This window comes from Pleurodeles waltl, chromosome 4_1, assembly GCF_031143425.1.
Source record: "Pleurodeles waltl isolate 20211129_DDA chromosome 4_1, aPleWal1.hap1.20221129, whole genome shotgun sequence".
In the NCBI taxonomy this organism is placed as follows: Eukaryota; Metazoa; Chordata; class Amphibia; order Caudata; family Salamandridae; genus Pleurodeles; species Pleurodeles waltl.
The window spans coordinates 431,860,487-431,874,367 of record NC_090442.1 but is presented as its reverse complement, the minus strand read 5'-3'; the positions used below and the strand labels follow the sequence as shown (position 1 = coordinate 431,874,367).

Here is a 13,881-nt window from a genome sequence, read left to right as displayed (position 1 = left end):
CTTATTCTACATACAACCTATTGTGCTGTTTATTGCACTGAAGTGTTGAGAAAGTGAGGCTTCACCCTTTCAAATAGAGAAACAATGGCACTTTACAGTATATTGGTTCCACCGCATATGCTATATACTGTCCTGCTTTGTCCCAAACTAATCAAGAAATATTTAAAAACACATAAAGTATGGCAAACGGAAAACTGTGTGAATTAAAATATGTATGAGTTCACCTTTAATATATCATTATAATGTTAATAAGGACTAAGTACTAATACAGGCATAAGTTACAACTAACAATAAAAAGCATTCAAGTGTGAGGGTTAGAAAAAAGTTTCTATAATCTTAGCCTACAACATGAGATTAGCTTGAATTAATTTAAAGATGACACTGTTGATGTGATAAGAACATTCATTTTGTAATTGTTCCAGTGAAACAACTGGAATTTGGCAGTTAATCAAAATACATCTATATGTGGATGATTTAAAGGTCATCAGAGGACATAGGTGAATTTACCTCTCACATATTTATATAACTCAATGTATTTACAGCAGTTTTACAAATGGCACATGGATCACATCCGTTTTGCCTCCCTCATTCAAAATATTATGATAGTATTAAAAGGATACAAATAGGTGATTTTGTGAATATAAAAAGTCAAAAATTGCCTCTGAAAATTCAGAAAAACGTCCACATTATATTACACCTGCTACTACATTAGAAGTAGGTTACTTTGAAATTGTGTGTCTGGAATTTATTGAGATAAAATAAAGACTATTCAAACTTCAAGTCAATGATTTTGTGTGAATAGCAATTCATTTTCTGTTAATATAATATTACCAAGCTAGTTTGACATAAACACCTCTCACCCATGAATATGCATAGATGAGCCAATTTTCGATATTCAGTTTTGTAAGTATTCCCTATTAGGTATTGGTATTGTTAGCTTGTCAAAGTCCAATAGGCATTATGTGCATTTAATTGTTTATTTTTTTCAAAATAGTTTCTCACTAGTCATTGTAATGCTTTTCTTTAGTGGAATGTGTAGCCTGCAAAGGGGAAAGTTACAGAGGACCAATGGATTTAACTGAGTCGGGCAAGGAATGCCAGAGGTGGGATCTTCAGCGGCCACATAGGCACAGATATCGACCAGAGAGGTATTGAATTTCAGAATTGTTGAAACCATGTGTTCCAGGTTAGAAAATTATCTTGAGTCCATGGATTTATATAATGGATTGATGTGTAAAACTTTGTCTGAGTTGCTCTCTCAATATTGAATAGGACGCTTGTTTAATTGTTGAACCTTCTTAACACAAAAGGTAGTGCAATGTTCACATTTCTTAATCACTAATATCACACATAAGGAAAGTGTAATTTCAGCATTATTGTCATATGGATTGCCCTGAGTTGTTAGACTTGGTATACTAAATAAAGTTGCCTTAAAGTGGCAAGCTGCACTCCATAAGTGAATTCTGTTAGTGACTGTGAATAATGTTTATTATTTAAAGACACCAACACCTGTGTTAGAATAAACACCTAGAGACAAAGCAGCTGGACTTTGGTAAAGAGAAAGGACACTAAAACAGAAAGCAAAAACTATAAATGTTGTCTTTAAAGAAGGAAGAACGGGATTTACATTGAAGTGAAAAAAGTAGTTTATGCATCACATCTTTCTTGACCTTAATTTAAACAATGCCGATCTAATTCTGACATGGCTATGGCTCCATTAGAAAGCCTTATAACAATCCATAATTCTGTGATAAATGATAAAGATATTATATGCATGGGAATACTTGTGACTTTAGGATATATTCATGATCACAGCCTTGCAATGGATAACTAAACCCAAATTATAGAAAATTGTTGGCTTTGCATTAGAATATCAACACATATTGAAGAGGACGAAGATAATGTTATCTCAGCCATTGTCTGTAGCACCTTCTTCAGGACTAATATCCACCTCAAAAAATACTGAGTTATTGAAAAAACGCAATAATATGCAGACAGAGCGTGACCCTGTTGTTAAGGAGACAACACACATCTTACATCTTGAGTGGTTTACTCTAGCTATATATGGCTGTCAGGGTTGACTAACTGTGATAAAGATTTTACATATGAGATGTCCCACCCACTGGAGGGAGCAAATACTCTTGTACCGTCCAAGCTAACAATTGAGATTGGTGTGCTGAAGGACAGTGGTAGTTTGACAAGGTAAAAATTGCCAAATGTAAGTAATTTTCAGTTGTGGCATGCAAAACGCGGATCAACTTGCCTCCAGGTATGAGTGAGTCACCTTCTACCAGTTAAAAAAAAATGTGTAAATTCATATATGGAGAGAGACATCATTCGACTTTGATCTATGGTGATTACAAGCATATTGAGACCATTCACATTTAGGTCTTTTACAAATAACGCGGGAGAAGTACGGCTTACCATGTAAACATACATGACTTCTCTTGTTTGGGGGCAAAAAGGTGGTAAACTATTATGCCATTCATGTTGCTAAACAGAGGTGGAGTTTTTTTTCTGCAAACCTTGAGTGTAAGTGGAGTGTAGAAATACATTTTGCCATCTGAGAATTTTAAAGTGTTTTTTTACATTCACATTAGTTCTAATACATATACCCTTACATGATGAAATGTAAAGAGTAAGGATGAAAATTCACAGTATTAAAAAAAAAAACTCTTCGAATAAAAAGAGAAGCTTTCTGTCAGCAAGGCATTTATACGTGTCCATAAACAGGACCATTACCTTGCGAGCGTGGTTGTGGACAGAGAGCTATCATTAGTAATAAGACTTTAGAAAAAATGCTCTTTAGAGTTCCAGTTTCATTACTCTTGAGATATCTAGCCTTACTAATGAGCATGGCATGCCATTCTGTGTTTATAGAAACCTTACTTAATTGCACTGCTTTGAAGGGGAATGTGTGTTTGAGGTTGCCAGGCAGATTTGTTCAACGCGCTGTTCTCTCTCTGGATTGCAGATATCCTAACAAGGGCCTGGATGACAATTACTGCCGCAACCCTGATGGCAAGTCTAGGCCTTGGTGCTACACTCTTGACCCCGACATCCCCTGGGAGTTCTGTGCAATTAAACCTTGCGGTGAGTTGAAAGAAAATGCATCGGTTCCTGATCCTGTTGCCAAGTCTTGATTCTTATTGAAAGTGGACTGTCGCCTCGGAGAAGTCCGTAACTGTGGTATGAAATTATAGTTACTTATCTAGCATCAAAAAGTGATGGTATCGATGCAAATGGCAGATGCCGACATTCCACTGAAGATAATGCTTCGGGATTCTTTTTGTGACTAGTGAAAGTGGAAACTGGTTGCACTTATGTGATGAAACACCCTAGACACCATAAGGGGAAAAAGTTTCTTTCTCATTGTGCAGTCGCACAAACCATCCACCTTGGTCATTTTTGACAGCCTCTTATTATATTACTTTTTGTTCTTGGCTGTTTTACAATGTTCATTTGTTACTTTCACAGAGGTGTGTGTCCATGATTCTGGCATCTCGAATAGGATCAATGGACTCCTTTTATTCGAGTCAATTTGAGAACATAAGTTTGGCTAGAAAAGCAGATCAATTTAACAGCCTAATCAGGAATGTGTTTCCAGAGATTGCCTTCTTCATTTAAAGTAAATTGCTGAATATCTAAGGACATAAAGGTTAAAGCGGCATATTTCAAGCATTATTCCTAGAAAACGTTCGTGAATTCCCCTCTACAGCTTGCAGGGGCATTTCTGTGTGAACAAATGTTCATATTCTACACTGAGGCATCTGGAAGAAACTATGGGCCTGATTTAAGGAATGTGGCACTGCACCAAGATGTGGTGCACCATGGCGGTAGTTAGGGAAACTAGTGTCAACATTTTTTACACTAGTTCGGAGCTTTTCAGGATTAGTGTAAAACATTTTTAGGCTAATCCTGCAAAGTACATTGCGGCCCATTGTAAATGGTGTGCCTCATTTTAACGCCTGATCTGAGCAGGCATTAAAAGTGTTGAAAAAAATGACGCAAAGAAATCTCTTAGATTTCTTTGTGCCATTTCCCCCCCCCCAACTGGAAAACAACCTCTTTGCATACATTATACCTGGTGCGCGCAAAATGTAGCACAAAGAGTTACAAACTTTGTAAACTTGGCAGAGCGATTCTGGCCTTGTTGGCCCATAATAGCGTAAAAAAAAAAAATGATGCTAAATATGCCCCTATATGTCACTAGTTCAAAAGGGACCTTAAACGTTTCTTTTTCATCATGGATTTCATCGTGTTGCCCCTCTGTAGAAAATCACTTTCCTTATGTCCATTACTAGTTTTGTAACTTTCACTACCCATTCTGACCTTAAAACATATTCACTCCTGGCCTTAAACGTAGTGTATTTTTTACATAAATATCTGATTAAATACATTGACTTTGCACTCTGCCGGCTCATGAAAGCAAGTAGTCGGCTCTCCGCGAGAGCAGTGGAGCCCATCATGACCTGGCCGCAGATCATGACTGTGATATTGATAAACTGAAATAGGATTAGGGATTTTCTGTCTAGAGACACTTACTAATGAGCTTGGCACACACTCATAAAAAGCTTTGGACTCGGGCTTGCAGCCATAGGGCATTATTTCTAAAAATTCAGCTGCAAGGAATATGAATGGTAGAGCGAAATCCATATGCCTATTACTATGTATTCTAAACTGCAAAACAAGATGAGAGTGACTTACATCAAACTACATAAAGTATTTGTTATGCATGGCGTCCTTTGAAAGCATTTTTTTAGAATACTGGTATCGAACGCTGTTTTTTAACTGCTCTGATGCCAGAAAAGTAAGAAACACAAATGTTTGTTTTTCACTGCTCTAAAAACAATGCAAAGAACACCGTGCCCCACAGCCCATTCTCTGTCTGTGGTAATCTGCCACCTCAAGGGACAGACTGAGAAAACAAAAGCGGCCCTAGCACAAATACTCAAGAGGGCCTCTCTCCCTTCATCTCCCAGCATCTCTCTCTTTCCCTCCATCTATTTTCTCACTCTCCTTCTCTCCTCTGTATCTTCAATCTCTCTGATTGCTTTCTCTTTGCCTTCCTCCTCCATTCAATCATCCCTCCCATTCTCTCTCTCTTATAGCTTCCCTGTACCTGCTGCAGTGATCTCGGGGAGCTGGGGAAAGTGACAGAGGCACCAGTAGCGGCCTTGGGGTTTCAAAACTGGCCTCTAAGGGCTCCAGCCCAATAAGGAAATGCTTGGCGGAATGAAAGGCCTCCTCGGACCTGGCCTCCTCATCTGAGACCAGAGAGACCCAGTGGAGGCAAGCTATTTCAAGCTGCAGCGCCAACTAAGGACTTACCGATCACGCACTCAAATGGCACACTGTAATCAGTTGAAAAGTATGTTTATAATGCTCATAGCTCCACAAGTTTGCTACCAATGACTTTGACCGTTTTTCCATGCACTCTAGAAGAAGTGAATCCACAATAGGTGATCTATCCACTTCTATGTTTTATTATCTGAACTGATCTCTGGTGATTGAGGAGAAGTCACCTTCTCTGTGTGGGAAAGACTACTTACTACTCCTCGATGCAGTTGACTAGTGCTGGTTACAGTGTGATTGAACCCCAGGGCACATACCTTTTTACGTGTTTCCACGACATGAAGATCCAAAGATAAAAATAAAGGAACCATTTTGACCTCCTACTTGAACCACTATTTTCTTCAGCTGCTTTGACAATACTAGGAACTTCCATGAACTTTTACTGGATTACCAGTTTATTGTGGATTTTGTCCCTAACCTGCCACTGATGAACTATCCTGCAGTCACCATGTTCTTTACCATATCGGTATTAGCTTCTTGTTGTGATTAGATTTTGGTATACTTTTTATTTTGGAGGGGCTTTTACTTTTCTCCTGGTGCATTGGAAAATCAGCTGTTGAGACCACAGCCCACTGAGTTATTCAATGAGCTGCCTGAGTTTAGACCAGTGGGAGAGTTGGGTGTAGAGCACTTGCATTTGTTCATCTTGCTGGCAACCTCAGCTCCTTTATGGGAGAAAATCATTTTCAAATGTCTGGGGATTAAGCCACTCGTGAGCCACCCTGACACAGCCCTAAGCATAACCTTAGCCTCTTAGTCAGTATCAAGAGAATACTAGCATCTGCCATTAAGAAGCCCAAAGCATTTTGGGTTGTATTTCAGGCACAGAAAGTGACTTCACTTTCTGGTTTCTGTGCACAGAATTTGTTTTCTTTACACAATTGTCAGTAAAGTTCTAAAAAAAAAAATACAGAAATGCATAATCATACTGTTTAGATCTGTTTTTTCTATCATCTTGAATCTCACTTTGTAACCCCTTCTCCACCTGTAGAAGGCATTGACTGCTCTTCCCACTCACATACTTGTGGGAGTGGTGAGCCACCACCAGGATGTGGTGGGAGACAGTGTCAAACGTGCAGGATAGATCCAGGATAAGGGTTGCTGCTTTCCCATAGTCCAGAAGGTTGGCAGATGTTTTTTCAGGAGGGGACTCACTTCAATGTGCTTCCAGACCTCCGGGAAGGAGGCCACAGTGATGGAGGTATTCAGGACCTTCCTGAGCTTGTCACCAATTGTCTTGCTTCTGAGAATGAACACGTGGTTGGGGCAAAGGTCGGTGGGTGACCCAGAGTGTAAGGAGTTCATGGTGGAGATAGTGTCTTGCATGGTGAGGAGTTCCCATTGGGTGAGAAGGTGCTAAAGTGCTTGTTCTGTCTCCCCTAAATCCTGATAACATTGGCTTAACCCCAGTTGGCAATATTTGATTTAGTTATATGTCCCTAGTAAAGTGCACTGCATTTGCCCAGAGCATGTAAATTAAATGCTACTTGTGGAGCTGCAGCACAGGTTGTGCCACCCACTTAAGTAGCCCTCTAACCTTGTCTCAAGCCTGCCATTGCAGACCCTGTGTGTGCAGTTTTACACTGCCATGTCAACCTGGCAAAATAACCCTTTTGCCAGGGTCAAACCTTCCCTCTATATACATATAAGTTCCCCCTAAGGTAAGCCCTGCACAACCCAAAGGGCAGGGTGCAGTGTATTTAAAAGGTAGTACATGTGCTTTTAGTTTTTTTTCTTGGCATGGAATAACTCTTAAATTATTTTTGTTAGAAATTAGGTTTTTAGTTAGTAGTGGTTTGCACCCTGTCCAAGTAGGGACCCTCACTCTAGTCAGGGTAAAGGAGTCACACAGCTAAGTTAACACCTGCTTACCCTCTTGGTAGCTTGGCTCAAGTAGTCAGGCTTATCTCAGAGGCAATGTGAAAAGTATTTATACACAGAGTAACACAGTGAAAACACCACAAAAGTACTCCACACCAGTTTAGAACAATAGCCATATTTATCCGAGTAAAACAAGACTAAAACAACAACACTGAGTCAATTCTTTCCTCTCAGGTGAGGTGATGTGTTGATTCCTTACTGGCAGGAGAGTTGATGCGTTGATTCTTTCCTCCCAGGAAAGATGATGCATTGATTTCTGGTCACGCCAGGGTTCCTTACTGCAATATGGGGTTGATGAGAAATTGATGCCGAGGGACGATGCATGGAGAATCTAGACACACTGTGAAGAGGAGAACTGCGGTGAAACAGGCTCTGCATTTATTCTGCAGGCATTGCATTGATTTTTCAACAGTGAGAGAGGCGCTGCATCAATTCTGGTGTGCGGATTTTCTCCTTCAGGTCACCAGCTTATACTTCAGAGGGCCCAGGGACTGAAGTTGGCACCACTTGGCAAGTCAGGGCTCTCAGCAGAAGATCCCTGGCATGGGCAATGGAGGTATTTGATGCCCACGAGCCTTCCTAAAAGGAGGCAAGCTCAGTTCAAGCCCTTGGAGAAACTTTGAAAGCAGGATGTAGAACGCAAAGTCCAGTCCTTTTACTCCCAGGACAGAAGCAGCAAGCAACAGGCCAGCACAACAAAGCAACAGGCAGAGTGGCAGTCCCTCCTACAGCATCTAGCTCTTCCTTGTAGAATGTCCTCAGTCAAGATGTTTTCTAACTTTGTCATGTCAGAGGTCTGGTTCTTATACCCATTTCTGTCTTTGAAGATGGCAAACTTCAAAGAGAAGTCTTTGTAGTGCACAATACCCTGCATTTCCCTGACCTGGCCCCAGACACACTCCAGGGAGATGGAGATAGCTTTGTGGGAGGACAAGCACAGCCCTATTCAGATGCAAGTGTCAGCTCTTCCCACCACTTTAACTCAGGAAGACCCATCAGGAAATGCAGCACACACCACAGCTCCCTTTGTGTGGCTGTCTAGAGTGAATTCACAAATAGCCCAACTGTCATCCTGACCCATATGTGAATTCCACAGACAGGCGGACGCACAGAAAGTGGCAATTCCAAACTTACAATTCAAAAACCAACTTCACCAAAAGTTGTATTTTTAAATTGTGTGTTCAGAGACACCAAACTCCAGCACTCTATCTGCTCCCAATGGGAAATTACATATATCAATATTTCAAGGTAATCCCCATGTTACCCTATGGGAGAGATAGGCTTTGCAATAGTGAAAAATGAATTTAGCAGTATTTCACTATCAGACATGTCCTACCTTTTAAATACACTGTACCCTGCACATGGGGCTACCTTCGGCCTATGTTAGGGCTGAGATAGAGGTAGTAAAAGGGAAGATTTGGGCCTGAAATGATAGTTAAAACTGCACACACACAGACACTGCAGTGGCAGATCTGAGATATGTTTACTGGGCTACGCATGTGGATGGCACAATCAGTGCTGCTGGACGACTAGTAGCATTTGATTTACAAGCCCTGGGCACACCTGGTGCACAATACTAGGGACTTACTAGTAAATCAAATATGCCAATCATGGAGAGAACCAACTGCCAATACAATTTAGACAGACAGCACTTGCACTTTAGCACTGGTCAGCAGTTGTAAAGTGCCCAGAGCCCTGAGGCCAGCAAAAATTAGATTCAGTGCAGGATCAAAAGTAAAAAGAAAGGGGAAACCACACCAAGAGCTGGCATATAACTCTGTTATATAAGTATACTTTCCAGTACAGAAGAGATATGTTTCTCAAGTTTGGTGACTCTAAACTCACAATTCAAAATCACAAATTATGGTAAAGTCAGATTTTAAATTGCAGTTCTAAAAATGCCACTTTTAGAAAGCTGGTTTTTATTTACTTTAGCCATTTGGTGCCTACTGCCTGTTGCCAAAACCCATTTGGGGTGAGATGACAGCTGGGCTAGACAGTCACACAGAAAGGGAGCTTAAGTGTGAATGATGGGCCAATCACAGGCTGATGGGCCACCCTAGGCAGGATGGAAGGGTGGGGATGACACATACCTGAATGGGAATGTCCTGTATCTCCCCTGTAGTGCGTCTCAAGCCAGGGCAGGAAGGAAGGACCTCTGTGACCTTAAAACACATTTCTTTGAAGTCTCACCCACTTCAAGGCACAACTGGGTATGAGCACTGGACCGCTAACACCATCAACTCAGTACACTTCTAGGACTGTGAATACTCTGCCAGGAAGAAGGATGGCTTTAATGCTGCAAGGACTGCCACTCTGCTGCCCTGCTACTCTGCTGGATTCCTGCTTTTCTGAGCTGGCCTGTTGCTTGCTGCCCTCTTGCCTGGGAGTGAGAAGGACTGGACCTGCATTTCTACATCCCAGAACCAAAGGGACTCCAAGGGCTTGCTGACTTGGCTCCTCTTTTCTGAAGTCTCAGGGACACAAAGACTTCCAACTCACCTGCTACAGCTCCTGGGCCCATGTTCAACCAACTCCTGATCCACCAATAAGCATCTCTCCAGTCCTGTGGACTTGGAAGTGTTTTCTTGGCTCATGAAATCAGCTTCAGAGCTCTTTGAGACCACAAATGGGCCCTCTCACACCAGAACTGTGCCGCTCATGTATTTCTGGTCTTGTTTTGGTCATAAAATTGAGCTCTATTATTCTAACACGGTGGGGTGTCTGTTTGTGTTGTGTTTTCACTATTTTACTGTTAGAAGTGTTGCACAAATACTTTACACATTACCTCTTAAGTTCAGCCCGGCTGTTCTGAGCCAAGCTACCAAAGGGTGAGCACAGGTTAATTTATGATGTGTATCTGACTTACCCTGACTACGAATATGGTTCCTGTTTGGACAGGGTGCATACCTCTGCCAACCTGAAACCGAATTTCTATTACACTGTAGTCTATGCCACTACTTTCTATTCCACTCCATGTGAATGTATTTTCACCACTCTACACCACTGCCCTCTATGACACTCTACTCTTCACTACTGCTGCACTCTATGCCACTGCACTCTTCAGCACTCCACTCTATGCCACTACACTCTACCCAACTCCACTCCACGCAACTATACTATGCAATGATCTACAATACTGCAACCTATGCCACTCTACTCTGTCCTGCTTTAGGTCGCTGTACACTGTCACTCTACTCTAGCTATACTACTCTATTCTGCACCACTGCACTCTACGCCACTGTATTCTACACCACTGTACTCTTTGTCACTCTACCCTGCACCACTTCCCTCTGCACCACTGCTCTCTAATATGCACTACTCTAACCTATACCACTATATTCTTCAATGCTGCATTTGGCACTGCTGAATTCATCTGCTGCACCAAACACCACTATACTCTACAACACTGTACACCAATGCACTTTGCACCATTCCCCTCTACTTTATGCCAGTCCACTTCATTGTACCACACTGCACTTTATGCCACTGCAGTCTATGCCACTGTACCCTAGGCACCTGCACTTTATTCTGCACTACTGTACTCAGTGGCTCTGTACTCTATGCAACTTTATTCTGCACCACACTACATCACTCTTTGCAAATGCACTCTCTGCCAATCTACACCACTAAACACTCTCTACTCTGCAACACTACACTCTATGCCACTGAACTCTACCCCACTCTACTCTGCACTGTACTCTACTCTCCACAATGGTGTTCTATGCCAATACACTCTATTGTATACCCAGTCACATATTTATTATTAGAGTAATAATTACAAGAAAAAAAGGTGGTTTTTAATCAAAGAGGAATTTATTTTTTCTGCTAGACAAGGGGCATTGCATTAATGTATAACAGTGAGTTATACTATAAGAAGAAAGAGATCTCCTACAGCTAAGATATCCAACCCATTAAGGTTGTATCCACACAATATAGAGAGAAAGAAATGATATTCTCTGAGTATTATGGGTCATCAATCAATCAAGTGCATTTGTAAAGCACTCAGCTGCTTTGGCAGAAGCATCCCAACACTCAAAGCAGTGACTGAAAAGATACCGGGTCATCAATGACTAATCTTCATTAAAAAGCATGTTTTTTAGCTTTTTTATAAAGCTATCAACTGACTTAGTCATGCAAAGTTTAAATAGTAAGGTGTTTCAAAGCCTTGCAGTGGGTATGCTGAATGAGCTACCTCCAAGCCCGACCTTTCCCTATTTGGATTCTCTCTTGCTCGTACAGGCCGAGTATTCGCCAGGTAGAGGGGGCCTATTCATTTGAGAGCTCTGAAGGCCAAGGTGAGGGCCTTAAATGTAATCATTTTCACCACTGGGAGGAAGTGTAGCTGCTTTAAGTGAGGTGGGATGTGTTGGTGAAATGGGATGCATCAGATCAGCCTAGCCACACCACACTGAATGATCCGGTGTCTGTGGGTCAAAAAGGCAGGCAGACCCAGATAAATGTTGTTAGCGTAATCTAAATGTGAAGTTACAAGTGAACCGGCCATCATTTTGCTGTTCTCCTCATGGACCAGCTATATCACCTTCCTAACAGATCTGAGTTACAGAAAGCAGGACAAGGAGATCTGTCTAATTTGGATCATGAAGGAGTGGCTGGAGTCAAAGATGCTACCCAAATTCTTTGCCAATGTAGTAGGTGTCGATGGAGGGTTAAGTTTTAAAAGTCATCTGAAATTTGCAGGGGGCATTCTGACTGAAGAAGAGAACATCTGTCTTGTCCGAATTCAGTTTGAGGAAATTAGACTCTAATCAGGCAGCTACTCCTTTGAGACATTCCTTTAATTTGAGGAAAGCCACTTCTGAGTGCTCTCGAAAGGAAAACAGCAATTGTGTGTCATCCTTGTAAGAGACCACTTTATAAGGTTGAAGCAGTGGCCCAACACACAGCACTGAGACACCGCATCCAAGAGGTTTGGGGGGTTGAAAAGAAAGGATGAAGATAGACAGACTGTGATCGGTCTTCCAAGAAAGATATCATCAGTTCTATAAGACATATCAAACTGGTATGGAAAGGTCTCATGTTGATGATGCTAAATATTCAGGAGGATATCATGAGGATGGCAAAACCTGAATCAAATGTCCTGTTTAGTGCCTAGGTTGATGTTCTCAGTAATCAGATTCATACAGTTATAATGATAAAGGAAGCCTGTATAGCAATGACCCGTAATTGTTCTTTGAAGTCAAGGGATTGTTGTCATTCTGTCCTGTCTAGCGTGTCTAGCTTGTCCATCTATGCTCTTTTTCCAGTAATAACACTGGTGTAATAGTGGTCAGAATTTTATTTGTAATGTTTCTATAATTACACCATCCCAATCATTAGCCATATGTTCCACACTAATAAAGCGGCTAGTCAGGTGTGGTAATGCTTCCTCACTGGATAGTGCTTCTATGATCACCTATGCATATATTTGGTGTCCTATTTCCTGTGCATCCAAGACCACGTAGGCAGGAGATCATATGTACCACATATCAGATTTGTAACGTGCGTGCCTCCTAAATTGTCATGGTTCACGTATACCTAAATCTGTAATTTTTTTAGGTATTGTGAAAAAACATACATACATCTGCCTGAGGGAAAATGGCCTTACATGGTGTTGGCATGATCTGATTTTTATTTGAATGATCTAGTATGTACATCCATTACTGCTGCCATCCTGGCAAGCTACCTTGCACCTTACTTATAGATTGCTGCTATCACGTAGAAGATCTCTGTGCCTCTAGAGGAACTGTCGCTACCGAACACCTTCTGAAGGCACTGAAAGTCTGCTGAGCAGCCACTGTGTTCCAAGTATTAGCACAGCAAAAGGAGGAATGTTTTTTTATAAAAACAAAAAACTAATGAATCTGACATTCTATGAGCTTTCATCGTAGTGTCAGCTCCAAATAGGTTAGACAGTTAATTGCACCTAGACCAACGTCCCCACCTATGTTGGTGTAGAGTTGCTGCTTTAAATTGAGCAGGCAGATTATTAGCTTGGCAGACAGAGTACTCTCCCACATTTGTGGTGGAATACCTTGTCTGCCAAACTCAGAATCAGGCCAAATGTTTTTAAATATCTTTTGAAAAGGTACTGCAGTGATAGAGTAAATACAGTAGATCAGAGCACAAACATCTCCAGTCCTCCAAACATCTCCTCCTTCCACAGTTATTTCTTGATGATCATCTGCATGTTTTATGTTTTTTTCCCTCAATTAATTTGGCATGTTTTTAGACAGATAACTTTGTATACAGTTATATACATTTTTTTGGTTTGAAGATTATGTGATCTACTACACAAGTGTTTGCCCTAATGTGCTTCTGACAGATAGAAAGTAGATCTGTAAAGCCGAATGGGTAGTTGCCTATCCGAATTTGCATGTATATGTGAAGCACTTTCTGGGGCGGGGGGCATGTTATTCTGCTACCTGACGAAAGCAAGCTCATCCTCAGTAGAAGCCTCCTATACAGCATGCTTCACCTATATGAAGAACGTCTGATGCTACTTCTTCCAAAGAGTAAGCATGTGCTAGCATTCCACTGTCTTCCATGCGAACCCCAAAAGGAAGCTAAAGGCTAATCAGATCAGATAATAGTATGCAAATTCACCTTGCCTGCTAACTTTCAGTACTAAAATTAGAATGAAGC

The 13,881-nt window shown here is 41.3% G+C and overlaps 1 protein-coding gene across 3 annotated transcripts in view; it reads left to right on the top strand.

Moving 5' to 3' along the window:
* The window catches only part of HGF (hepatocyte growth factor), a 299,651-nt gene that overhangs the window by 151,243 nt on the left and 134,527 nt on the right, over positions 1 to 13,881 (top strand). For all 3 annotated transcript variants that reach the window (XM_069228683.1, XM_069228684.1, XM_069228682.1), the window contains exons 6-7: positions 1,028 to 1,148; positions 2,975 to 3,093. In XM_069228683.1, the coding sequence (XP_069084784.1) occupies positions 1,028 to 1,148; positions 2,975 to 3,093 (240 nt within the window). The remainder of the gene's footprint in view (positions 1 to 1,027; positions 1,149 to 2,974; positions 3,094 to 13,881) is intronic.